The sequence below is a fragment of the Lipotes vexillifer genome, unplaced genomic scaffold (assembly GCF_000442215.2).
Source record: "Lipotes vexillifer unplaced genomic scaffold, Lipotes_vexillifer_v1.1 scaffold897, whole genome shotgun sequence".
Classification (NCBI taxonomy): Eukaryota; Metazoa; Chordata; class Mammalia; order Artiodactyla; family Lipotidae; genus Lipotes; species Lipotes vexillifer.
Genome location: NW_006785587.1, coordinates 1247605 through 1274460, shown reverse-complemented (window position 1 = coordinate 1274460; position 26856 = coordinate 1247605). Strand labels below are relative to the sequence as shown.

The 26856-nt window shown below is 41.9% G+C and overlaps 2 protein-coding genes across 6 annotated transcripts in view; one reads left to right on the top strand and one right to left on the bottom strand.

The window, feature by feature from the left end:
• The window catches only part of SSR3 (signal sequence receptor subunit 3), an 11399-nt gene extending 582 nt beyond the window's left edge, over positions 1-10817 (top strand). The window contains exons 2-5 of the mRNA XM_007457652.1: positions 839-965; positions 4711-4809; positions 9337-9468; positions 10532-10817. Coding sequence (XP_007457714.1) covers positions 839-965; positions 4711-4809; positions 9337-9468; positions 10532-10598 — 425 coding nt within the window. The 3' untranslated portion in view covers positions 10599-10817. The remainder of the gene's footprint in view (positions 1-838; positions 966-4710; positions 4810-9336; positions 9469-10531) is intronic.
• Positions 10818-14974: 4157 nt separating this feature from the next.
• KCNAB1 (potassium voltage-gated channel subfamily A regulatory beta subunit 1) overlaps positions 14975-26856 on the bottom strand; it is a 435707-nt gene continuing 423825 nt past the window's right edge. For 2 of the 5 annotated variants that reach the window (XM_007457648.1, XM_007457649.1), the window contains exons 13-14: positions 21965-22053; positions 14975-16791 (exon numbers count right to left, since the gene is read on the bottom strand). In XM_007457648.1, the coding sequence (XP_007457710.1) occupies positions 16702-16791; positions 21965-22053 (179 nt within the window). In that variant the 3' untranslated portion in view covers positions 14975-16701. The remainder of the gene's footprint in view (positions 16792-21964; positions 22054-26856) is intronic. The other 3 variants (XM_007457647.1, XM_007457650.1, XM_007457651.1) reach the window with 2 other exon arrangements.

Here is a 26856-nt window from a genome sequence, read left to right as displayed (position 1 = left end):
TTCCCTACAACTATCGTTTGCTCTTACGAGATGTTAAACTTATTGCTTATTTTGGAGAAACTCATGAATTAAGATGAGAGACATTAACACCTGCCCTGAATTAGAAGTGTAGCTTTAGGAGAACTGCTTCACGCAGAACATTATTTTCCTAGTTTGACGAGAGAAGTTGGACCAGTGCCAAGGGCCCGCGCTCTACAATGTGTAGTAACCCTTTTAATAAGCCTATTAGGGCAATTCTGGAATTCTTACTTGGATGGAAAAACTGTAGTCTTGGCCAAGGTGGTTGTTAGAGCTCCGGGTTCCGGAATGTGAATTTCCTCTCACATTGCTGCACTGTTGTTGGACAGTCAAATCCGGATGTATTTTCTCTTTCGGCTTTATAAAACCCAGCGTGCAGTTAACGTGGTGTGGAGCTCAGCTGCACAGAGCACTGCCTTGATTTCAGATAACAGCCACGTCAGCGTGTAAACTCTGGTTTGGGGCTGCACATGGCGTTTTGGAATGGCCTGTAGTTAGCGTGATAGTACCCTTTAGAATGAAATTTGAAGTCTTAATTGTGATTTTGTTGAGCCAGGGTTCTCATTTTAGAAGCAGAAATCTCATAATGTACTAGTTATAGAAAGGTTATGTTTTTCAAGTGTTCTCAACTAGGGAAACTTGAGACTAACGTTTTACTGGATATCACACTTCTGAAGTTCCCCTTATACTGTATTGGATTCCCTAATCAGGGCTGTATTTTACCAGGTTTAGCTATAATTAATTCAGCAGGCTTTTGTAACTGGCTGGTAATATTTTGTTTCTTTTTGTATCCCCCTCTCCCCCTTTTATCTTAATTCAGGGCTATATTGGCGAATATGGCATATGGATCTTATTCAGTCTGCTGTTCTGTATAGTGTGATGACCCTAGTAAGCACATATCTGGTAGCCTTTGCATACAAAAATGTGAAATTTGTTCTCAAGCACAAGTAAGTATATTTCTCAAGAGAAAGTGTATATTGTTGCATTTTTATATAGTAGGAGTTCTTCTTAAAGACCATTTGTGTGTGTGTGGGTTTCAGTAAGCACTGTTTTGAGATACATATGTGTGTATATTTGGAGGGGGAGGCACATTAATGGTATGAAGGAGTAGCAACTAACCGAAAAGCAGAGACAGTGCTTCTAACACTGCTATGGAAGTGGCTATTGATGGTGGAATTAAAACACTTAAGTACCATCCTTAATCATGGGGTTCAGAAAAACAAACCCACCAAGTAAAGTAACATTTTAGAAGTCAAATGGAATTCTTTCTAGAAGGAACTGTTCTGGGCTCACCATGTAGAATTTTTGGATGTGAAAGAAGTGGTCTTTTTTTCTTATGTTCAACATTGACATTTTTAATGCTAATTGCATTTTTCTTATGAGAATATGAAAATGTAAAAGGTTACTCTATTTCCTCTATTTCTACCCTCATTTTATCGTGTCACTCTCCTGACAACTCTTCATGGCCTTCTCTTTCCTAAATGTATTAAATCCAGATTCTTCCAGGCCCCGGAATGCAAGTCTTCTGCCTCCTACCAGTGGGGCCTTGTCTTTTAGGATTGGGCCTTAGATCTTCTGACTCAGCTTTTGTGTCATCCTTTGAATGTGACTCGTTCCCTCCCTCATTTAGAATCATTTCCCTTTCTTTCCATTCTTACATGTCTGGTATTTCAAGACTTAGGAATCTTTTCCAGAGAAATCTTAACTGTCCTTATTGCTCCTGTGTTAAGCTTTCTAGTGATGAGTAGAAACACACTGAGATGATCTCAGTTAACAGGGATTTATTGTAAGGAGGCCAGAAATGGTCTCAGCAGCTGAAACTGGCCTCAGCAGCCTCTCCACTGTCATTCTTGAGTCCATGTTGGAGTCCAGGTCGTGCGTGGCTGTTGCTAGAACGGCTAAATCCAGGTCATCTTTGTTGTCTCCCTGCTTGACAGCCCCTCTTCACTAACTGCCATTCCAGGATTCAGCCCATCTCGGCCTCTGCTGTCCTGGGCTGTCTTTCTTGTGAGGCATGGCCATCTGTGGATAGCGAAGCCCTCAGAAGTGGGCGTTTTGCATGACCCATCCTTTGTGATTCCCTTGGAACTCAGTCCCTTTGGGACCTAGTGTTTTTTCACTTGTTCTGCATATCATTTTTATTCGCCTTTTTGGAGTCAAAAATCATGTTCTTTCCCCTCATTTCTCCTTTCGGCTTCTTGAGGGCAACTGCCATGTCTTTTGTTTATGTCCCTTACAATAGTTAATGGTACGTTTAATTTAGTTCAGTAAAATTTCAGTGACCTACTGACTTAATACACTCTCTGAATTGAATTATTTTTAGTCATAGTTTTGGTGTAATATTAAATATTGCTACTGACATCAAAACTCCTACAGATTGGCAAGATTGTGAAGGCTTAAAGAGCCAGCAAGATTCTGAGTGTGGGTAGGTGTTGGTGGTAGAGAGAATGGCTTCAGAGTCGACAGTCTGGATTCCAGTCCCAGCTCTGCTGCTCTTAAACGCAGAGCCTTGGGCATGCATTTCATCTTTCTAGACTTCAGATTCTTGAGCTGTAAAATGGGAGTACTAATGGTACCTCGTGGGATGGTGAGGATTAAATATGATACATGTGACATAAACCATGGTGTCTGGCATGTAATAAATGTTTGTGTGCAGTGTTGGAGAGGTTGGGGGTGAGAGATCCCATAGGAATTTTTTTTTAAGGTGGCATGATTTTAAAAATGTTTGCAAAGATTTTTTTTTAATCTCAGTTGGCTGAGAGCTGGGCCCCTGGATTTACCCTGTTTTGTTTTAGAGCATTCAGCGCTGAGTGAGGTTTGTTTTCTAAGAGCACTGAGATGGAGGGTAGGGCTTCTTGAGTTGTAATAAACCTACAGTGTGGTTGTTAATGTCTCTGTTAGGCGAGTATAGAATTGTAGACATAGAAGAGAAGTTAACTAGTTATCTGGTTCAGTGTCTTCAGGAAGATTTGTCATGTGGACAGATGATTGACTATTTGTCCAAGAGATGCTTAGAGCCAACTCCTCTGAAAATAGTTTATTCCTGTGTCCTAGCGCCCTGACAGTTGGAGGTGGTGGTGTGTGTGTGTGTATTTTTTTTTACCCTCTGTTCCACTAAGAAAGGTTTCTGCTGTAAACCATGTCCATTTCTTATCAATTGGCCTTTCCTAGAAAAAAGCAGTCTTATGTGAAGTTCAGGAAACACTTAACAAGTGCCTGGGATTTGCTAGAGATTAAGAGATGAGAGTCTCTGCCCTGCGGAACTGAACTTTTACATAATAAAATGAGTCAGGGAAAGTTGGACATTATAGTGTCTTAAAGTATCTCTTAAAGCAGCTACCTGCTCTCTTAGCTGCCTTTTTTCTTTACGTTTCAGAACTTATTTCCTTTTACCTGTTTTTTTTTAGACAAACTGATTTTCCTCTCTCCAGTTATCAATTTGTGGAAAAATACATCGGTTGAAGCTGACTAAAGGTTTTCTTTTTAATAATGTCACTTCTAACTTGATTCTTGAGTGAGAGATAGAGATGGAGATATAGGTAAAACCAGCCTGAAATTTGTACTTAATTTGTAGCCCAGAAGCTCATGTGGTTGGAGAAAGATTGAGAACTATTGCCTTGAATGATCTTGGGCTTTTCAGGAATCCATCCTGATTTTCCCACAGTTTCCTTTGGTCCACTGACCAGAACTTAATATACATAGTAATGAGGGATTGAGTAACTGAACATAGATTGAACAGATGTCTATCTCTATGGTGCACATCCTGTTGCTTTCAATACATCTCAGTATTGTATTGAATGTTTTCTTAGTGGGACTTTGTAATTGTTATATTTTGCTTGTGATCAGTTATTACTTTTTCTATGTTTATGGCTAATCAGTTTCTCCCATATTATAAAAAATAAATCATGTTGAATTTAAATGTCTAATCTTTGGGAGGCTTTTTGTATTTCATCACAGGTTAAATTTTATCCTCTCTTTCACTAGCACCCCCATCTGATAAAATTCACCTCATAGACTTTTTTAGGATTATGTCATTTCTTTCTTTATCTGACTTATCACTAAAGATTCTGATCTGATTTCTTGAATAACACTTCCAGCTTTTTCTGGCTGATTCCATATTATCTCTTGGTGCAACTCTCAAACCAGTAGTTCGTTTTAACTAAAAGTGCTGTGGTCACTCCTTAACCATGTGGTATTATTTCTTTTTAGTGAAATTCCCCTTTGGAGTAAAGTTAAAAGCTTTAAGATATTACAGCTATTAATTCTCTCTTTGTTAAGCTTAGTTTTCTCTCCTTTTATTGGAATTGAAATCATGTATCATTTGCTAATGCCTTAACAAATTTATTTGTGGAACAGTTAAATTATGAGTTAAAACAAAGTGGAGCTATAATGATTCTTAACTGTGTTAATAGCATTTGACTTTTATTTCCATATTAAATACCTAACTTAGGAAAATTCTCCCTTTTAAGCAGAAATCAAAACACATCACTAATAAACCACATCTTGGAAGTTTCTTGAACTCCCTTTCTTTTGGCTAGCACAGTGTAATAAACTTGGAACTTTCTGTCCAGCTTATTTTCTTGAAATGTAAAGTATACAGTTGCCAATATAAGATATGAGTACAGAGTGTTTCTGAGAGAGTGTGATGTTCACTCCTGGAGCATGTGGAAACTTTTTTTCTTTTCCTTCCAGAGTAGCACAGAAGAGGGAGGATGCTGTTTCCAAAGAAGTGACTCGAAAACTTTCTGAAGCTGATAACAGAAAGATGTCTCGAAAGGAAAAAGATGAAAGGTTTGGCTCCCTATTTAAAGTGTTTGTGGTAATCAAAAAGGGGGTTATTTGTAGAAAATAAGTTTTTGGTTTCTGCTTAGAGCATGTGGATATTAGAATTATCTGAGGAAAACGTTGGTATTAGAAGTCATGGTAATGAGAATAATAACTGACTTTGAGTTTTTATTACTACCAGATACTTTTCTTTGTGCTGTACACAGTTCATTTATTCCTCCAAAGAGCTCCATGAGGTAGGTACTGTTGTTTTCTCCACTTTACACCTGAGGAATCTGAGGTACAGAAAGCTCGGGTACCTTGCCCAAGGCCATAGATTAGTGTGCGGTAAAACCAGGATAAGAGTGCAGCCAGTCTGACTTGAGAGCTTGTATTCAGCTGCTCTGCTGGAATTTAGGAGCCTGCAGAGCTGTGTCCAGTGCTGGCTCTGCCACTTGGTAGCTGTGTGACCTTGAGGCTATCACCTAACCCCTCTGGGTCTGAAGAGTTTATGTTGTGTTGTGTGTTAGCATTTTTAGGTGGTGGTATTTCTGCTCCTGAGCTTTCCTGGGGACATCTGGTTCTTGGTTATCTGCATTGTTCGGGAAAAAGAAAAGAATTAGGTTTGTCTTCTGTTGCCGAATTCTGTGCCACATTTGTTAGTCCCACCCCCAATTTTTCCTGCCATCTGCTGTTAGAAGGCTAATAAACAGTCTGACATCTGAGTAGAAGTCTCTGAATGATTGAGTAAACTTGTGCATAAGAGTTGCCAGATGGTTTAATAGAGTCATGAGTTGAGGCTGTTTTCATGGATCTTAAATCTTGCAATATTAAATTGTATGTGAAGCAAAGCAATACAATTTAAAAAGATCAGAAACCGTTTAAAAGTAAGAAAAGGTGGATGAACAGGGACCTCAGCATTAGTTACAGCAGTTGGGCACTAAACTCAGCTCTGAGCTTCCAAGTGTCAGAGGAAGCATCCAAAGTCACCCAGCTTTCATTGTTGGATGAGAAGCAGCATGCACGTCTTTCTGAAAAGAAACTTTCCTGGCACTGAATCTTGGAAGGACTTTATCAAGTGGATCCTTATTTAAGGGACACTGAGTAACTTAATGAACAGTGTCTTCTACAGTGGTTTTGGACAGGCACCAAAACATTATTGAAATGATTATGTCCTGTGGATCCTTCATAAAACTGAAGGCACAATATTAAACTCATGACAGTGAAGGCCTATTTTTTAGGGAGCAGCTTTAAAGACCTGGCTCTGCATAGCTTTTGTTTTTAGAATTGCAAAGTTGTTTTTTTTTTAAGATTTTTTTGATGTGGACCATTTTCTAAAAATTAATTAATTAATATTTATTTTTGGCTCTGTTGGGTCTTCGTTTCTGTGCAAGGGCTTTCTCCAGTTGTGGCGAGCCGGGGCCACTCTTCATTGCGGTGCGCGGGCCTCTCCCGTTGCGGAGCACAAGCTCCAGACGCGCAGGCTCAGTAGTTGCGGCTCACGGGCTTAGTTGCTCCGCGGCACGTGGGATCTTCCCGGACCGGGGCACGAACCCGTGTCCCCTGCATCGGCAGGTGGACTCTCAACCACTGCGCCACCAGGGAAGCCCTGCATAGCTTTTTAATTGCAAGTTTTTGCATAGGGATAGATATTAGAGAATCTAGACCACTTTCTTTTAAACTTTTCATCGAATTATAATATTTATTAGAACATTGGTTCTTAAATGGAATGCACGTCATAGTTACCCAAATTTCAAAATGCTTGTTACAAGCTCTTACAGGTCTTACAGGTTTTAGGTGATTAATTGTATCAGAGATGGCAGATGGGTCTCTTCTGCCCACTACAGACTTGCCTGATTTGGTCTGGCACTTTTTCTTGATCCTGGAATGTGTCTCAGAATCTTTCTCAGTGTAGTGTTCAGGTAGTCTCTACTAGTGGATCAGAGTTGGAATTGGAAATGAAACCTCTTTGCCGTTGCCTAGACCAGGTATTTCAGAGTAGGATGAAATGGAGGTTTTATTGATATATAAAATGCAGAGTGTCAGAAGATTATAAGATTTTTATTCTTGTCACCAGTAGAAACTTGTGCTGTTTGTAATTCTCTCGCAAAGGCTACGCTGGATACAGTTGTACCCAGGTCTGTACTCATTATTGATGCTGATAACTGGATTCAAGACTCCCTTTAAGATCCAGTATTTTTCTTCCTCAAAGGATTAGTTACTTCCAGTAGATTTAAGAGAAGGCTTATCGGCATCTTTCTGCCCAGATGGGTATCTTCAAACCTCTATCTAAAATCATTTGGAATATGGACTACATGCCACTTTGAACCTACTTTTCTACCTTTCCAAGGAAATTAGCAGAGGAGAATCAGATTCATTAACATTTGTCCCAAGGTATGAATGTTATTTCTCCTTGACTTACTGACGGTCCATCATTTAGTATTATCAGATTGTAAGAGTTGTTGAGTTTTTTGGTCTCAGCTTTTCTCCTGTTTTAGGAAGTGCTCCTTAGAAAAATGACTGCTTGAGACGTGTTCTCCCAAACTAGATTTCCTCCCAGTGAAGCTTTTGCGGAACCATTGCTGATGAGGGCAATTGGAGGTCCTAAACTTTTTCAAAATAAACCAGGCTGGACTAGAAAAAGTTGAGAGCTGTCAGACAGTCCTGACTGTGTATACCCTGATGTAACACACGGTCTTTGCGAGCTGTGATAACCTAAAGGATTGATCCACTCTTTCATCAAAAATGTCTTGAAGATGGTTCTGATTCAGGGCATGATGGGGAGTTAGGGAAAAGTGCTGCAGTGGAGGTGTGATAATTTAATCACCAGCAGTAAAGGCATGCTAGTGGCCTACTTGAGGAACCTGTGTTCACTGGGTCTTGTGCCAGAGTCTTAAAAACAGAGGCAATTGTTCTGAGTGTTTTGTAGCATTAAACCATGTTGGGACTATGGATATTTCTGGGCTGGTGTTTTCTTTGATCATTGTTAGAATGGTATAATGTATTAATTCCAAGTCATGCATAGTTTTTAAATTTACATTTAAACTTCTCTGAAATCAGAAGCTGTTTTATAGTTGATAGCTGCATTTAATGTAATGTCCTTCACTTCTTCCAAAGTTTACAGCAAATTGAAGATTTATTAAGTTGATGGTATCTACAGAATCAAGGAAATATGGCATATGTATTAGAGACCACAAATTTCTTCTGACGAAGATAAGATGCTAATACCTTCCATTTAGCTCCTTTACAGCCATGCTTGTTGACTTTGGATTAGAACATTTGGTGACTAAAACGTGGCAGTTAGTACTGACGTTAGCCATAGTGCTGTCCTTAGGATTAGTTGGGGGTACTATCTGGTCCCAGAGTAATGTATCTTTCTGGGGGAGAAAACATCTATGGCAATGAGTTACAGCCTTTTTGATAATGACCTACAGTAAAAAAATATATATATATATATATATATATATATTTTTTTTACTCTTTGACCAAATACACTTTTACATACACACATGTAAATGTTTCACAGAACAATAATTATTACCCTACTGTATGTGATGCACTTGATACTTTTCTATTTTTTCCTTTTTTTTTTTTTAACGTGCTGGTCTCAACTCAGTAATTTTTCCCGAACATCAGATCCACTCAGTTGATTTCATGTCCCACTAATGGGTCACAAACCTACCTACTCTTTTAACTTTGTAAATTGCTTTACAAAGTTAATTAACTGAGGGAAATAAAGGCTCCTTTATTCATAGGCACCCTGGAACTTCCTGTTGCCTGTGTGAAGAGGTAAGAGAAAAGGTTGATAAAGTACTAGTAAATTAATATGATATAATGCGTAAAGAAGATTAAATAAAAAGTAAATGGGTTTCACAGAAGTTAAAAACTCCTCCTAATGATCAAGCAGATTCTTAGTTTGAATTAAATAAAGATGGCTAAAGAGAGTCACAGACAAGTCTGCTTCTGTGATGCCACAGCTAGCTTTGTCCATGGGCTTGTCTTAAGGCGAAATATTGAAGGCTGACATCTGTAGACTGTAGAGAGTCTCAAGCCTCAAACAGCTGAGAAAGCCCTGTCAGGCTGCTAATCATCAAGTCTGTTTTCAGTGAGTACCTAGAGAAAGATGCCTATTTCAGTTGCTGATGAAACCAAGCTAATTTCAATTAATCAGTCCCTTCCTGCAAAGCTCTAACTGCCTGGGAAGAAGGTAACATACCCAGCAACTGTTTCTTGAGCATCCATAAAGTTTTTGTTTTTTTTGGCTGCATCGTGCGGCTTGCGGGATCTTAGTTCCCTGACCAGGGATTGAATCTGGACCCCAGCAGTGAAAGCACCAAGTCCTAACCACAGGACCACCAGGGAAATTCCTGAGCATCAGTAAAGTGGAATATCTTTTTCAGTAGGAAAAAGGAGACAATGCTGACTGAATTTAATATTAAAAACAGATTCTGCCCAGAACACTTAGGGAAAAACTTACTATGAGCTAGAGCCATGTGGTATTTAAAATTTTTAGTACCTATTTAAAAACTTAAATGACTTGTTTTGTGTCCACAGAATCTTGTGGAAGAAGAATGAAGTTGCTGATTATGAAGCTACAACATTTTCCATCTTCTATAATAACACCCTATTTCTGGTCTTGGTCATTGTTGCTTCCTTCTTTATACTGAAGAACTTCAACCCCACAGTGTATCCTTTTAAAGGTTGATTATCTTTTTTAGAAGTCTAGAAACAGTTCGTTTTAGTTTTGATTTGTCTGAGTATTTTCTGGTAACAAAAAACTACACAGGGAGTCAGTCCTTTAAAAAGCACCATGACCTCAGGCAAGTTTCTGGACATTTAAAATACGGGCTTTTGGTTTGATTTGAAGTTCTTTTAAGTTTATGAATTAAGACTTCATGATAAATAAGTATTACAAAGCAGTCTTACGTATATGAAGATGTGTACCTGCCTAGTTAAAAGAAAGTTCTAAGGAGACAAAGCAAACTTGCCTTCTTTGCTACCTCCTGGCATGAGCCCTGTGTCTGCTGGTACTTTGGGGCTTTGGGGTTGGGTGGATAGGCAGTGGAGTTAAATTGGCACATTTCATAATAGCTTAACGGTGTTTCAAGCTGCTCTTAAATTGAGCTTTTGGGCAAGAATCAGTCTTCTCTTGTTGAGGTAATTTATTAAAGGTATTATCCAGGAATGTGCAGCCAAACTTTTAACCGTTGGAGATTGTGATGTAATAAAATATCAGATACCCTCCAACTTGTATCTCCTGGGAATACTGGAGTGGTTTGCCCCAAACACTCTAGTCCTGAGGCTGAGAGTAGCTGCAGACTTTCAGAACCTCCTTGCTTTTACAGGCTAGCTATAGCCAAAACACTGATAGACAGGGAAGACTTATTTTTCCTTTGCTCTTGATGTGGGGGTTTGGGGGGTTGGGGAAATCAGTCCCTTCTTCCTCCCCACGTTCTTTGATCAGTTCGTTTCCTGCAGGTTAAATGGAATTCAGATGTTTTATTTGTGATCATGTGTTCTAGGTTTCTGTCTCAAGTGTTTTCTTTTTAAAATTGGAACACATTTCCTGTGAATGTTCTTCATTCTTTATAATCTCTCTTGTAAATTGCATTTGCAGACATTGGGACTGCATATTATTGTCATTAGACAGCGTCAGGAGGGAAACGGTACATTCCAAAGAGATGGGTTCTTTTTGTTTTGTTGAAAACCAATTTGGGGTTGATTTTTCCTTAACATTAAATTCTTACAGGAACTACATTTTGTCCATAAGTGCTTCCTCAGGCCTCATCGCCCTCCTGTCTACTGGCTCCAAGTAGAGCACGTCAGCTTCCCTCCACCGCCCTGGCTTTGTGTCTATGGGTGGCCTGTGGTATATGGAAAAGTAGCAGGGTGGTCAGGGTGGAAGACACACAAGCTGTTTTTGTAAGTCTGGAGTTTGAGGGTTTGAAAAACCCAACAAAATGTAATTCAATATTTGTTTATTGGCTCTTTTTTTTTTTGACAGATTGTTGAAATTAAATGAATTGAAAGGGAAACTCAAGAGTACCAGGACATTTATTAAAAGGCAGAAAGTGTTGCAATGTGTTATAATCACAAGGGGAGAAAATAACTTGTTTCCTTGACTTGTCAGAGGTCACAGTAACCTGGACTGAGCTGTTATTATTTATAATAGTAGCAAGAAGTTAATAATTGGTTCTGTGTGTTCCAAGCACAATATTACAACTTTTTTTGAACCATAAATATCAGAATGAGTCCTCTCCCTCTGGGGGATTGAACAGAAGCTTCATGTTTGCAAGTCTCTGAATTTGAAATAACTCAAAGTTAAAACATGAGTTTCTCCAACTTGGAGAAGAGAAACTTGTGGAAAAGTTGTTCTTTTTTCTTTTAAAAGGAAGAAAGGCAGCCAAGGTAATAATCTAAAAATAGTGCCTAGGCATATGAGAGTTGTCCTATGCGGTTATTAAAGTACACACTGTTCAGCTCTATAGCTTTGGTCCTGGGTGTCCAGGGAGGTTAGCTTGACCCTACCATGTTGGTTTGACCTAGTAAGAGAATGGGATCATTGTTTTCTCTTGACCAGGGTCTCACATCACTGGAGGAATGTTCAATAAGAGAAGCTCTTTCCTGAATATTGATGTGTAAAAGACCAAAGTAATTTTTGTGATCTTAGTTCTGGAATTCTAAGAACTCTCCAAGAAATTACAGTGGTTTTGGTGCTGGTCAGCATTTTTCCATGAGGACTTTTCGTAAATTTGACCCTTTAGTCCAAAGGTTCCTATCAATTGTAAACAAAATATTGATCTCTTTAGACCTTGTGGGTCCAGCCAAGAGCAGTCTCTTGCATTTTTTAACCAGTGTGTTTACAGGTAATTATTTTTTTCTATGTGCCACGGTTTGAAAAAGTTTGGGAAGCTCTTCTTGAACCTACATCACTTAAAAGGTTATGGACTAACAGGTGATAATTCCTGTCAGCTTTTGACCACATCCAGTACTTTTCTGCAAACAATATCTTAAAGGAAATATATTCCCAATGGCTAATCTTAACTTTAATGTTTGGTTTCCACTTCTAAATTTAAGGTGAATGTTGCAAATAATATTCACCATTTATAACTACAGAAAGATATTCACCAGGAGTCCATCTTCCAATTCCATGCTGTTAGATGTTTTGGGAAGTCACATCTAAGAACCTGGAAGGAAGGCAGGCCAGGAGTACGTTTGCCTAGTGACCCAGATCATCATTATCTTCAACTGAGGATTAGATTTCATCATTGCTTTTAGAAGTCTGCAGTTCTTTACTTTTCTCTGGTACATTGTTATCCATGTGCCACCACTGGGTAATATGGGGTTAATGGGGAAGTCAGAAGAAAGACCCTGCATAGTAGTTAGTGTAGCACATAAGAAGTTTATTTTTATTGTGTTTTAACTTTTTTTTTTCTGTTGATTAATAACTGGTCAGTAGTTTGGTGGCATGGCGTTTGTACCAATTGCACTTGCTTATTTGACAAAATGACTATTTGACAAACCATCAGTGTCTACTGTTTGTTATCAGAGGCGGGTCAAGTAATTTTTTACCTGTAATTTTTAACTTGCAGGTAAAAAATTGCCACTAGATGGCAGTGCCTGTATAGATGGGAAAAAAATTCTTATAATACAGTATACCTGAGATGGGGTGGCAAAATAGGGGCATAAGTGTGACATTCTTAATAGAGTGCCTCTTGAGTTAATAAACTGAATAATTTGTAGAAAAGTGAGGAAGCAAAAATTGGTTTTGGTCCTGAAATTTTCTTATGGCACTTTTTGTTTTTAATCCTGATAATAGTTTCTAACTTTCTGTACTGTCAGATAAATTCTGGCGTATAAGTTCATAAGACATATTCTGATGGTTCTGCAGTTTTCACTAAGGATTTACTGTACCAGTGCTTTACTCTTAGGAGCTGTGGAACCTTTTCACCAGCACTCTCCGTGTCACCTAGAAAGACTGTGTAGCACATAGAATTATGATGTGTTGGATCTGGCTTAGTTTAGTAAAAGCCTGCTGGAGAATTTTTATCTTAAAAATACCTCTTATCGGGCTTCCCTGGTGGCGCAGTGGTTGAGAGTCCGCCTGCTGATGCAGGGGATACGGGTTTGTGCCTCGGTCCGGGAAGGTCCCACATGCCGTGGAGTGCCTGGGCCCATGAGCCATGGCCGCTGAGCCTGCGCCTCCGGAGCCTGTGCTCCGCAACGGGAGAGGCCACAACAGTGAGAGGCCCGCATACCACTAAAAAAACAAAACAAAAAAATGCCTCTTATCCAACACCAGTAAAATAAAAGGGGTTTTGCTGTAATTGGGATTCAAAGTGATTTAATTCCTGTTTTAACACCCCTTGTGATAAGTTAGAAGTTCATTTATAACTTAATACTTGGGTTGAAATTACTCTTAGCCAGTAAAAATCTACTGGTTGACCTATATGGTATATTATTCTAACTTGGATAGAATAATTTGAAGCAAGTTTGAAGTTAACAAATGTGGGCGTTGGATTTATACCCAAAATTCTTAATGAAAGGTCTTGCTAAGTTTTTTCTTTTTTTGGTCACACCACACGGCTTGTGGGATCTTAGTTCCCTGACCAGGGATTGAACCTGCGCCCTCAGCTGTGACAGCACAGAGTCCTAACGGCTGGACCGCCAGGGAATTCCCCAAAGGTCTTGCTTATTGAGTATCATTAAGTTTTGCTTTGTAAAATTTATATTTTCCCTAGACTTCTTTATAAGAACCGTGTGGTTAAGTATATCATCTTTATTACATTATTTCACGTCATTATTTCACGTTTCACCATTATTTTAATTTCCCATGCATGTAAATGCACATTTTTGTAGTTACTGATCAAATGCTTGTAAGGGCTGTAAGGGGTTATCTCCCACACCTCCTTGGACTCCCAAGTAGGGGGATTCATTGAAGATGAGGAGGGTCTTTTGGGTGGTTGGTTTGATTTTCATGGAGGTGGTTAGAGATGAACTTCTCATTGGCCTTCATGAGTTTTCATTGCATTTCTTTGACCTTTCCTTCTTCTTAACTGATCCTGAATTTGGATTCATTTCCAAGTTTTTTTAACTTAAAAAATCACACACACTTACTTTTTCATAAAGCTTTAAAGCTAAAAAAATCATCCCTAAAAGAGCACTGGACTGGAACACAAAATACTTGGGTTCTAGGCCTGGTTCTGCCATCAACTTGCAGTATGAGTTTGGGTGAGTCATTTAATCTCTTCAGGCCTGGTTTCCTCATTTGCAGGGAGTGGGGTGGTCTCAAAGGTAGAGAAGGCCCCTTGAAGCCCTGACATCTATCCGGTGACCCTTGGTGCACACTACGGATGAAGATGAAGTGGCAGTTCTTAAAGTGGGAAGCCAGGCACAGGGCTTCTACTTTTCATTTCCCTTGGCTGAGGTTTCAGTATGTGGCTGGCTGCCACCCAGGTTACCCTTTGGAATGGTATGTTCTCTGCCAAGGAAATCTTTCCAGAAAAGAAAAGAAAATGAGAGTGCATGGAAATTTTTCTTAAGGATAGAACTGTGAAATGTATTTATCTAGTATATTTACCATGGCAGATGATTTGTATATAAAACTAGATGTTCCCACGGCCAAGCAATGTTGGTATTTGATTTTAATTTGCAGGTTCTTTTAAATGAGTTTGAGAAGCTTTAACCTTAGTACAGAACATATCTAAAACCCAAGGAGAAATATCTCCAGTAGCTAATCATTTTCTCCATTAACAAGAGAAAAAAAGTTTGGGTTGCAATTTAAATCTTTTGGTAAAGCTATTTCTTGTTAGGTATCACTCAGTGCAGCTTACCTGCCAACATTTTTTTTTTTGCGGTACGCGGGCCTCTCACTGTTGTGGCCTCTCCCGTTGCGGCCTCTCCCGTTGCGGAGCACAGGCTCTGGACGCGCAGGCTCAGCGGCCACGGCTCACGGGCCCAGCCGCTCCGCAGCATGTGGGATCTTCCCAGACCGGGGCACAAACCCGTGTCCCCTGCATCGTCAGGGGGACTCGCAACCACTGCGCCACCAGGGAGGCCCCCGACATTATTTTTAAGTGATTCTTACTGCCTATTTTATGAAGATGGGTGTGAGTGTGTGTGTATATATCTCCTATAATGATATATATATAGCCTTATAATGATAGATCAGATAAAAACTAATTGTGAGATTAAATGCACAAATGCTTTTATTACTCTAAGCAAATAAACTGCAGTTCCAATTAGACAACTTCAGCTCATTTATGCGTACAGTAGTTCACTGGATTGATTGAATGCACAATGAACAACTGAAAAATGCTCCATTTTCATCATTAATCTGATACTCTTGGGTAAAAAACGCACTGTTTCCCTATTAGAATTCAGGTAATAGTAATCAAAAAGGACATTTGTTGGTACTTCACACTAACATTTTAAGATTGAGAACTTAATCATGAAATACATATCTGGAAATGATGGCAGAAAATAGCATTTTAAGCTGATAGTACATTTCTTCTGTAAGTCTCAGTGGTTTCTACATGGGGTCCTGTTGGCCAGAAAATTAGATTAGAATTTCGTACATGCTCAGGTGTCCAAATAGAGATAGAGGACCCTCCCCCCTCTACATACACCTTAAAAGTGGGGAAAAAAGTTTTCTCCCTCCTTACAGGTACACGCAGTATACTGTCAGTTTTTCTCAAGTGATATATTCATGAGAGTAGGTAGCCAAGTAGTGGCAGGGCGGGATATACCTCAGCTTCTGAGTGCCACAAGGCTAGGCCCCATTAATCCATGCAAAGAACTTTCATGCATATAGTTTAATGCACATAGTGTGATTATGGAATTAGGAAGTTCTTTAACATTTACTTTTCTTTGGGCAAGTTACTTCACCCAGCATATGCTGAGTAGTGACAGCATTTTTCTCAAAGCCCATGATTCACTTTCATGTTAATAACTTCTCAAAAACACCAAGCATGTAAAATCCCAGTGCTAATTAAACAGCAAACATTTGCCTTTCTGGGTATTTTACAGATTTACTTACAAAACTGAGCATGTCTATATTTATTTTTAAAGCTCAAATATTTAAACTTGCAGAAGCTGTGCCTACAAGCAGTCAAAAGTATAAAGCAGGTTTTAGGAAAATGTAGGTAAAAATGAACACTTCATTGCAGATACATTTTATTCAAAGCTAGGCTTCCATAGTAGTGTAATTCTCCCTTTCATAAATTAACCAGACTCTCTGGTTAAAGACTAGGGTCTTCATCCTTTTACCATCTCTCCATGTAAATGGACATAACATTATTAGAATCCTAATAGACCACCTTGGAGGAATTGCTATACAGGGCCATTTTTGAGGCCAAGCAACACTAAATATTTAAAAGGTGATGAAAGCAAATACCTAGGCATTTCACTTCTGTTGAATGACAAGTGAAGACAACTCTTGCTAACATGAATGTGAAAATAGAAAAAAAAATGTAAAATTGTTTCAGCTGATTTTTCAAGCAAGACTTCTGAGTGAACAGAGCCTACTCTTTCTGATGCAATCCACATTGCATCTGTGGATGTTGTTCATTTGAAAAAATATATCTGTACAACCTTCTTTAAGTTAGTAAATGCTTGAAGGTAATATGTCCCCCGCCACATGCTTTCCTTTGCATAAACATGAGATGTACAGAGCAATGTAAGAATAGGTGACTGCAGTCCCAGATAAGAAAATAGAATGGATTTTCCTGGTTGTGAGTTTTCAAATGTGTTCATAATTCAGGTGCACAGTGGTAGCGACAGCAGAAACCTCAGAATCCGGGGACACTAGAGGTTGAACAGTGGGCTGCTAAGTGATTCAGAACACTGGCTAGTAACACCGTTCTGTACCTGTATAGACTGCTGCTTTACCCATGCAGCTCCTGCGGCTCATGCATTGCCTTATGATCTATAGTCCTTTTTGCTGTAGGGCTTGTTGCGCAATATGTTATCGATCTCATTTACCACGTGTGATGTCATCTTTGGGAGAACCTGAGAGCATGAGAGGAACAAAGAATGTGGTTAGTACTTGGTACTTGTTCTTTGTGCTCAGTATTAAGCAAAGTCATCTAGAATTGGATACATTTATAAACCACAACCAGAATGCTACCTCCCCAGCAGACAGGAAGCTCCCTAAAGGTCAGGGACCTTGTTTTGTTCACACTTTATCTCCAGAGCCTGTAAGAGTACTTGGCCCATAGTAGGTGCTCATAATTATTGGTTGACTGAGTAAATGAAGGCTAATAGAAATATAGAATATCTAGAGCAGCTCTGTCCAATAGAAATAAAATGAGAGCCATATATGTAATTTTAGATTTTCTAGTGGCCACTAGAAAGTGGAAAGAAGCAGGTGAAATTAATATGGTTTACTCCATTATATTCGAAATATCATTTGAACAGGTAGTCAGTATAGAGTATTATTAGATGCTTTACATGTTTTTTAAGTACTAAATCTTTGAAATCCAGGGTACATTTTACACTTGGAGCGCATCTCCATTTGGATTAGCTTTAATAGCCATAGGTGGCCAGAGGCTACAGTAGTGGATAGCACAGGTCTAGAGACTAAGGAGAGATTCAGTCCAGCTGGTGGACAGAATCCTGGTGAAGGATGGCCACAGGTTAACAGGCATCCCAGGTAGATGGAACAGCATGAAGAAGTGAAAAGTCTATGAAACGGGGTGATACAAGTGTAGAGTGAGTGGGGGAGGGGTGGGGATGGTGGGAATAGAGAAAAGGGAAGTTGAGGTAAACAGCAGAAGGCCTTGAATGCCATTTTTTGGAGTTGGGACTTTATGCTGTAGGTGGTAGGGAACCTCTCAGGACTTCTCAGCTGGGAGTGACCCCATCAGACACATGGAGGTATTCTGAAGGAAGAGTTGGAAGGAGATTGAAAGGGGACACGTGTTAGAAATTTGTTGCAGTCCTAGCCAGACACTGAGAGCCTTAACTGGACAGTGGCGGCAGAGGAGAAAAGGAGAGTGCCTCTGCGAGACATTTTGGAGGCTGAAGGTGATCTCACGACTGGGTGACTAGGAAGATACTGGTGTAGGTAATTAATTATTGAGGGACCACAGGAGGAGAAGTTTGGAGCCTAAGTTTGGGGTAGGATATGTTGAGGTGAAGGTGCCTTTGGGATCCCATGTAGAAGTGACTTGCAGGCAGCCAGAAGTGCAGCTGTGGAGATTAGTGGTAGTGGAAGGACTGGAGTTGAGAATTTGCAAGTCATCTGCACGGTCATGCTCATTGAAGCCCTGGGGAAGGATGAGATCATCTAGGGCCAGCTAGCATTTATTGCAAGAAGTGGGCCAAGGGCACACGTTACACCATAAGACAAGGGACAGAGGCAGGCTTCTTGCAGGAATAGTCTGAGCCTGTGTGGAGTCTGTGGTGAAATACATTCATGATGACTGATTCTGAGGTTTCCACCTCACCCTTCCTCTGCTGCAGTCATGTTGGCCAGCATGACCTTGTCTCCACTCACATGCTCTCCCCAGAAGCCTCAGGGTTTGGCAGGGTAGTAGAGCTCCTTCCTCACTGGTCTGGTAACATTTTCCTCTCCTAATGAAGCTAAAGCAGATTTGGTTTCCCACTAGCCTTGGAGCATCAGAGGATCTCAGCTACTGTGTGATTTAAATGTGAGACTGCAACACTGAGACTCAAATCTAGAAGCTGGTTGGAAGTTTTGTGTCTAGAATACAGTGGGTTAGCCATGTGAGGAAAAAAATTCTTCATTCACTACAGCAATAAGAAAAGAGATCTAAACATTAGAAAAATGAAACCATAAAAGTACTTGAATAAAACATGAAAAAATATATAGTGTTACAAGACCTAAATGTTCAAGAGAAGCCATACATTAAGAATTTTGTGTGAAGCTGCCCACTTTTTTAATGTTGGTGACTGTTTTAAAACATTTTCGTCCCTGCAGGTCACACAAACATCCCACGAGCTATAGCAAACTGCAGGCGAAGCAGTATCCTGACTGCAGCAATTGGCGGGGGAGGGGAGGTCTGGCCCGCGCTGCAGCTGCAGGCATTAGGGGAGCTCTCCCAGGACTGGGCCACTGTCAAGATGGACCTTGGGGATGGAGCCGGATTTGGCCAGCCTGCGGTGGTGGACACTTTGCAGGAGGAGGGCCACTATTCTGGGGATTAGGATCCCAGGGAAGGTGGGGGAGGGGAGATGAGCTGTGGATGGGAAGGCCCGACTGCTGAGGAGCCTGGACTTTTCTGAGTGGATGGTGGGGAGCCTCAGAAGTGCTTTAAGGCTGGAGGATGGGGACCTGTGCAGGTGATGGGCTGCCTGCAGCTGTGGCTTCTCTCCAGTCTCTCATCTCTTGAGGCTCTGATTTATAAATGCCCCTCCAGTTTACGCTCACCTTAGGCACATTCATTCCTTGGAGCAGCTGCCGTCCTTTGCCCATTAGAAACTTCTTTTCCTTATAGCTGCTGGCACTGCACTCTTTCTATCCAGTCCCACCAACTGCTGCAGGGAGCCCCCAGCCACACAATCTACTCTCACCACATCAAGGGGCCCAGTTACAGCTTGCCAAGGGTGGAATCTGTGGCGCTGGGCTCACGGGAGGTGGAGTAGAAAGGGAAAAGGGAAGGTAAACCCTCCTGGTAGCAGCCTCCCTGCTTGGACATCATCCCTTTTCTCTTACCCTTTGAGCATGGAAGCCCCATCCTGCTACCAGCCAGAGCCTTGCTAGGGAGGAAGTGCTTTGGGAAGATGACTGCCTCAGTTTTCCTCTGAAATGTTATCTTTGGCTACCTGGAGTATTGCCACAGCCCAGGCAGTATGAGTTGCGTCCCTGGCAGTATGAGTCCCCCCTTGGAATGGCAGTGATCACTCTGTTGGCTGACAGGAATCCTTGGCTGCTCCCTTTTCTTGCCAAGCCATCTGCAAGTCATGCCTCTCTTTCCAAAACCTATGGACTCCTTGACCTTCATGGCCACCATCCTCACTAGTCCAAGCCACCATCACCCGTCACCCGGACAACCTGTCCTTGCCTTTCTTCATTCTGCTTTTCACACAACAGCCAAAGCAATCTTTAAAAATTCAAATAACAGCGTGTCCCTCCTCTTAAAACCCTCCAAAGGATTTGCTGTGAGTAGAACAAAATTCTGACTTCTCTAGTGTTCCGTGTGACCTGTCCCCTGCCCGCGCCCACCATCCTTTATGCTCACTGCATGTTGACCACATTCGCCTTAGGCCGGTGCTTCCTGGAAAAAGCCAAGTGCGTCTGCGTCTCAGGGCCTTTGCACTGCTCTTCTGTGTGTCTGCTCCTTCCAGGGCTTTTCACGTGCTGTGTCCTCCACTTTCAGGCTTCAGAATACGCATATCCCAGAGGGGCTTTTGGCAAGGACATTATCTAAGGTGGGCTCACTCATTTCCCAGTTAGCCTCTATTACAATACCATCTTTATTTACTTAGTAAACCTTCTCACTTGAAATTATTTTATATGTTTCTTTATTATGTGCCTCTGCCACTGGAATGTAAGCTCCTTGAAGGTTGGGTAATATCTTTCTGGTTTCCTGTGGTGTCCCCAGTGCTGGGTACAGAGTAAGCTCTCAGAGATCTCCTGAATGAACCACGGGATAGAGTGAATCTTAATTCCCTCTTTCTCAGGCAGCCCGTGAGCTCTTGAGGGCACCGTCCTGTGCTTATCTCGGAACACTCTCTGCCTAGCATGGTGCCAGACACAGAATAAGTACTCAATAAGTGTTAGTGGAATTGAAATCACTGGGTTGCATTTCAGTTCTTTTGTTTATAGACTGTTCCCGTTTCCTCCTCGTCATTGTGGAGCCTTTATCTGTTCCCAGAGCACAAGTGAAAATGAGAGAAGGTGGGAAGGCTTTCTTAAGAGGGAGCATTCCCCAGGCAGGGACAGGGAACCGCACAAACTGAGAGGAATTCTCAGAAGCTGAGAGGCAGAGATGATTACCCAGCTGCACAGCCCTAAGAAAGGTGACAGTGGAGAAGGAGGTCTGCACCGTTTATCTCCCAGCATATTCGAGGCTATTCTTCAAAAGGATTTTTAAAAGTTTTAAGTTTAATCAAGCTTGTCCCCACCTCCATCTAATTCCTTCTGGGAGAGGTAAGAAGGCTAAGTGCTGGTTTCGGGGACAGATGGACAGGGGAGAAGCTGTGAGGCACTTCTGTTTGGGCAGGTGACACAGCTACGGCAAGAGCTGTGGATGGGCTCGTTCCTGCAGCCTCTGGCTGGGCTGAGGGTGGGGCAGGCTCAGGACTGAGATGTGACCTTTGGGGGCAGGGGATGGTCACCACAGCCACCAACCTCCACCCTCTGCTCAGAACTCCCAGGAACATCTCTCTCCCACCTCCCTTCCTGCTGCCTTACAGGCTCCCCAGGTACAGCTGCAGGCTCCCTCCAGGCCTAGCAATCCCCGCAGGGGAGGGAATGGGGGTGGGTGCTCCTGAAATTGCTGTTAGGGAGATGTGATCCTGGAATTCTGAGCCTATTTGTCTTAAAAGTGGCAAACATTCATTCATTCAATAGGTGTTTCTTGGGTGTTGACTAAGGGCCACAGAGTCTAGGAACTGGAAAATAGTGGAGAAGCAAGAAAGACACAAGTCTCTGACCTCAGGGGAGACAGGCGATTATACTACGTTTATCGTAAGTGCTGTGATGGGGAGAGGGATCCAGGATGCTAGGAGAATAGAAAGGAGGGGCCTGGCACACTGTAGATTGGCAATAAATATTTGTGGGGAAAAAAGTAAATACATGATGTGTGGATATTGTCCTACGGCTACTACATTTCAAGCTGGTTATTAGGCAGGCTTGTGTGGTTCGACCTGGGAACCCAGTCGTCAGGTGTAACATTGCTTGGGTAATAGAATACACTGTCCCACAGACACAAGCCATCCTGAGAAATGAGCCCGGAGGAGACTGCCTGTTAATCAGAAGAGGACATCCCTGGATCCACATACTGTGAAAGTTCTGTTGCTTCTTTTGCCTTTGTCCCCATTTCCTTTCTTCCCCTTTCTAGGAACAGGTAGCCTATTCCCTATATTAGGGGCTTTCATGCAACTCAGCTGTGACACAATGAAGGACAGAGGTGGGGAGACGGGACACTGCCTGGGGGCATCTTCAAAGGCACCAGGAAATTTCCTGGAGTTGGTTGGAAAGGGCTGCGGTACTTGCCTGAATGGCACCGAGGTTTTCAATGAGTTGTTCAGGAGTGGATGATCCCAGGAGCACGGAACTCACACCCTCGTTTCTCAGGCACCACGCTGGGAAGAGAGAGCAGTCAGTCAGGAAGTCAAAGCACTTCTGACTATTGATGAGTTTCACACACCATTTGTAGCTTTCGTTGTCACAACCCAAACATATTAACTTTGGGGGAGGATGGACAGCATGCTCCAGAATTAAAAACCTCAGCAGCAACCCCTGTTGTGTGGAGGACTCGGTAGAATCTGTGCACGTGAACTGTGGGCTTAGGGCTCCTCTGCCCCACAACTGGGGCATCCAGTCTAGCTGCCCAGGCCAGGAACACTGTCTTGTTCCTGAAGACACCTGACACTGCTCATGGGTGAATGTCTGGATTCCTGTTTGCATCTGTCTTTTCCATCTCATTCATGCTCTCACTTTCCCCTCATCTGTTACGTAGAGTCCGTGTAGACTCTGGGTACCTGGGTCCTCTGTCTCCACTGACCTGTCAGCCCTCTCTGGACCTGCCTTTCTTCCTGAGGCGAGGTTCATTCTGGGGAGACCGTCTCTCTCACCAGCCCTCAAACCCCTCACCCCTCCTCCGCCTCTAGCAACCTCTACCCTTAAACCCTCTTCAACCCAGGCCTCCTCCCTCTCAGCAGATGGCCTAGCCGCCTACTTTATGTAGAAAATTGACTCCCTCAGGTAGCATGTTCCTTAATTTCCCACTCACCTATGGACACAAGTACACAAACACATACTCCAGTTTCAGAGGCTATGGGGTGCTGTCTGTTCAAAGCCAAACTTTCCCCTGGTCCCATTCCTTTTGACTTTTCTTGGATTTGATTCATCCATTATTTCTCTCCCTCTCTTGCTCTCCTCGGTGTTTGATTTCTTACTATCCTCTTTCTCTTTATCAAGAAGGCATAATCAAATTTCTCCCATTCTAAAATAAGCCTCCTCAGGCCCTTCATAGCTGTGTAGCTGCCACCCTACCCTTCTCCTCCTCTTAAACTTGTAAGAGGCCAGTTGAGACTCTCCCTGCATGCCCCTCACATCCCAGTCCCCTTCTCACCATGTCAGAAGCCAGGGTGCCCAGGAAACTCCCTGTGGTTCAAGTAGACTTTGCAGTTTGTCGCTGCCTGGAACTAGATATTGCTCTAAGCCCAAGGATGCAGTGTCTACTGGATCTAAGCCCAGGGATGCAGTGTCTGCTGGATGTCCCTGCTAGACACCCCACAGCCACTGTGAACTTCTTGCTACTTAACTAAGCCTGTCCCTCTTGGGTTACCAATCTCATTTGGTGGCATCACCAGCAACTTGGCCTCCCAAACCAGAAACCTGGGAGTTATCCTTGGGCACTGTCCTTTTCTGATCCCACATTCCCTTTTAATTGTCCTCTAGTTGATTGTCCTTCCTAAATATTTCTCTAATCCAGTAGTTCTCAAATTTTAGCATGCCTCAGTCACCCGGAGGGCCTGTGAAACATTGATGACTCAGTGCTTCACCTTGCGTTTCTGACCCAGAATGTCTGGAGTGGGGCCTGAGGATCTGCATTTCTGACAAGTTCCCAGGTGATGCTGATGCTGCCGGTACAGGTACTCTTTTTTTTTTTTAAACAACTTTATTGAGGTAAAATGTACCCATTTTAGGTGTACAATTCAATAATTTTTCATAAATTTATCATGTGTGCAGTCATCACCATTTAAAATCCAGTTTTAGAACATTCCCATCATCCCAATAAGATCCTTCATACCCATTCACAGTTAATCCCATTTCTACCCCCAACCCAAGGAAACCACTCATCTACTTTGTGCCCCTATGGATTTATTATTTCTGGACATTTCACCTAAATGGAATCATGGAGTACGTCTTTTGTGTCTCACTTCTTTCACTTAGCATAATGTCTGTGCAGTTCATCCATGTTATAGCATGGATCAGTATATCATTTCTTTTATTGATGAATAGTATTCCAGTGTGTGGATATGGGAACACACTTGGAGAATCACTGCTCTGGTTCAACTGTCCACTCCCTCAGGCCCTCACCGTCTCTCCTGCACAACTGGTTTTCCTACCTCTTGTTTGGATTGTCCCTGCCTGCCCCGCACACATCCAGCAGTAGCTTCTCCAGATACAAATCTCTTCAAGTCACTTGCCTGCTAAACATTCTTCAACGTGTGCCTGACGGGATCCTGGTCCTGTGAGGTGAAGCTCTCACTTCTCACCCTGACAAACCTTACTAGAAAGCCCTCCACTCCAGCTTCCGGTCTCCTCACTCCCTGCCTTGAACTTAGTGCTCCAGCAGCACTATTTGTAAATCCCCTCCATCCCCAAATATCATGCTGTTTCTCCTCCTCAAGCCCTTGGCTCAAGCGGTCCCCTGGGTCTGGAATGTCCCTTTGCCTCCTCCCTCCCTTTGCCTCACTAATATCTACTCATCATCTGGGATTCCTCGTGGGCACCGCCTTCTCCTAAAGTCCTTCCCCGAGTCCCAGGCTGGGTTGGGAGCTCCTACATTTTACTTCCAAACCCACCACCCGCCCCATGCCCCTGGCCCACCCTGCCCTTCTCAATTATTTTACTCTCACACTGTATTAAAATTATCTGTTAATTTCTTGACTTGCCCACCAGACTGTGAGATGTGTGTTATTTGCAGTTGGATGCTCAGCACCCAGCCCACCACCTGCACATAGTAGGTGCTCATTAGATGTTTGTTGAATAACCAGAGACATGGATGATTGATGGACATCCCTGAACACCTCTTCTTCTGCCCCCATTTGGTCAGGCCATGCTGTCAACTGATACTGTTAAGCTGTTACCACACTCAGACCTTTTAAGGCAATCACTAAATCCTTCCACGTGGGAAAAATAATGCTCTATGAAGGCAAGAAGCCAAGTGATCCTGGGCTTTGTCTTTCTTTCTATTTTCTTTTTTTGGCTGCCTTATTTCCTACTTTGCACTTAGAACTCTTTTTTGGCACTAGTGGAAGTTCTGAGGGCAAAGCAGGGCACTGAGAAAATTATTGCCTATAAACTACCTGATGCCAGCAACAGATGATTCCCCCATGGGCTGCTGGGCCATGTAGGAGAACCCACTGGGCAGAGCTGGCCAATGCCAGAGGTAATGTAGATGATTCCAGATAATTCGCATCTACTCAAGTGTCCCCCACAGGCACATCCAGAGTGTCTATGAGCAAGGTGTGAATGCTGGCTCCTGTGCAGGCGTGAGACACGGGCACCAGCCCACAGTTGGGCTGAAGTAGTTTGTTTCCTGCCAGAGGGTCTCCCCTCCCCCGACACGCTTCTAGCAGATCATAGGTAATATGCCTGGAAACAATTTCCCTCTTGGTTTGAGAGTTCTGTGGTTAAAAACAAAACTACCTGTTTACAAAGAAAAGAAAAAAATGACAGGCGAGAAAGACATCTTGGGGCACAAAGGGAGGAAAAGGAGAAACAAAGCATGTTTTAATTTAAACTCAGACTCTGTAAAGAGTCATGTACATCTGACATCCAGTGAAAGTCTAAATGTTGTAAAGATTTTCTCTTTAGAAAAACAGTGTTCTTCTGTCTCTTTCAGAGCTAGATTCAATACTTGCTTTCTTGTTACCACCTAAAGATTGTATTTATGGCTATGGTTTAAGAATAGGTGTTTCTCTTTGTGCTTGTGCCTCTGACCATATATGACGGCTAGGAGTGGACAGAGTTTCAGCAGAAGGTGTCTAATTCTTTGCAAACACATCATCATCTTCATCCTCATCTTCACCAGTTACTGAGCACCTACTCTTTCCTTTACATACATAATTTCCTTTTGCTCAACAAGTTTGTAAGATATATACTACTATACCCATTTTACAGATGAGAAAATTGATAATCAGGTTAAATAACTTGCTAATGGTCGATAGCTAATACCTTTTAGTGGGCTCATTAAAGCCATAGTCACGATGCTAACTAATCACATTAAATATAATCTTTGTTTTTTGGAAGAAAGGATTACAGCGATAGTTATACATATACTTAGGTAACTGGTATCTCCCTCCTAAAACCGTCTCCCATTTCCATCTTTCTGTGACTATTAACTGCAGCTACCATTTTCCTGCCTTCCAGCCTCAGAAGAGTCAAGCATCTAACAAACATTCTTTTATTTTATTTGCATAGAACTTATCTTGAGCTTTTTATCTCGTTGGCTCACTGTATCTGATTTGTCCCAATTCCTGCTATTTCTTAATCCTTAGGAAGTTTTTTCTAGACTCTATACCCATTTTATTCTTTTCTCATAGCTACCACATGAATTCTTTTCTCTTCAACCTCTTCTTCATTTGTAAAGTGGAGATAATAGTAGCAAAACTCCATTAACATCTGTAAGATAGGGCTACGATTAGTATACACCTCGATTAGTATACACCTCGCGGGACCCACGATTAAGGAGACAAGAAGATGAGCATTAAAGAGCTCATCACACAGCCTGGCAGATACTCTCCAGCAAGGGAACTGAAAGTTTAAATGCTTTTCTGTCTAATCCCTAGTCTCTAGCCACTTGTGGCTACTGAACCCAGGAGATGTGTTTAGCCTGAATTGACATGTGCTGTAGGTGTAAAATACACTCTGGATTTTGAAGACTTAGTATGAAAAATAGAGTGTGACATATCTCAGTAACTTTTTATATTTATTACATGTTAAAAATGATAATATGTTGGCTAAATTGGGTTAAATAAAATCCATTTAAAAATTTATTTCACCTATTTCCATTTTACTATTTTAATATGGCCACTGGAAATTTAAAGATTAAACGCATGGTGCACATTATATTTCTACAGGACGGTTCTGGTGCAACGTGGCTTTCAATTGTTACCCGTGACCATGACCTTTCATTGACTCCACAATGTCGG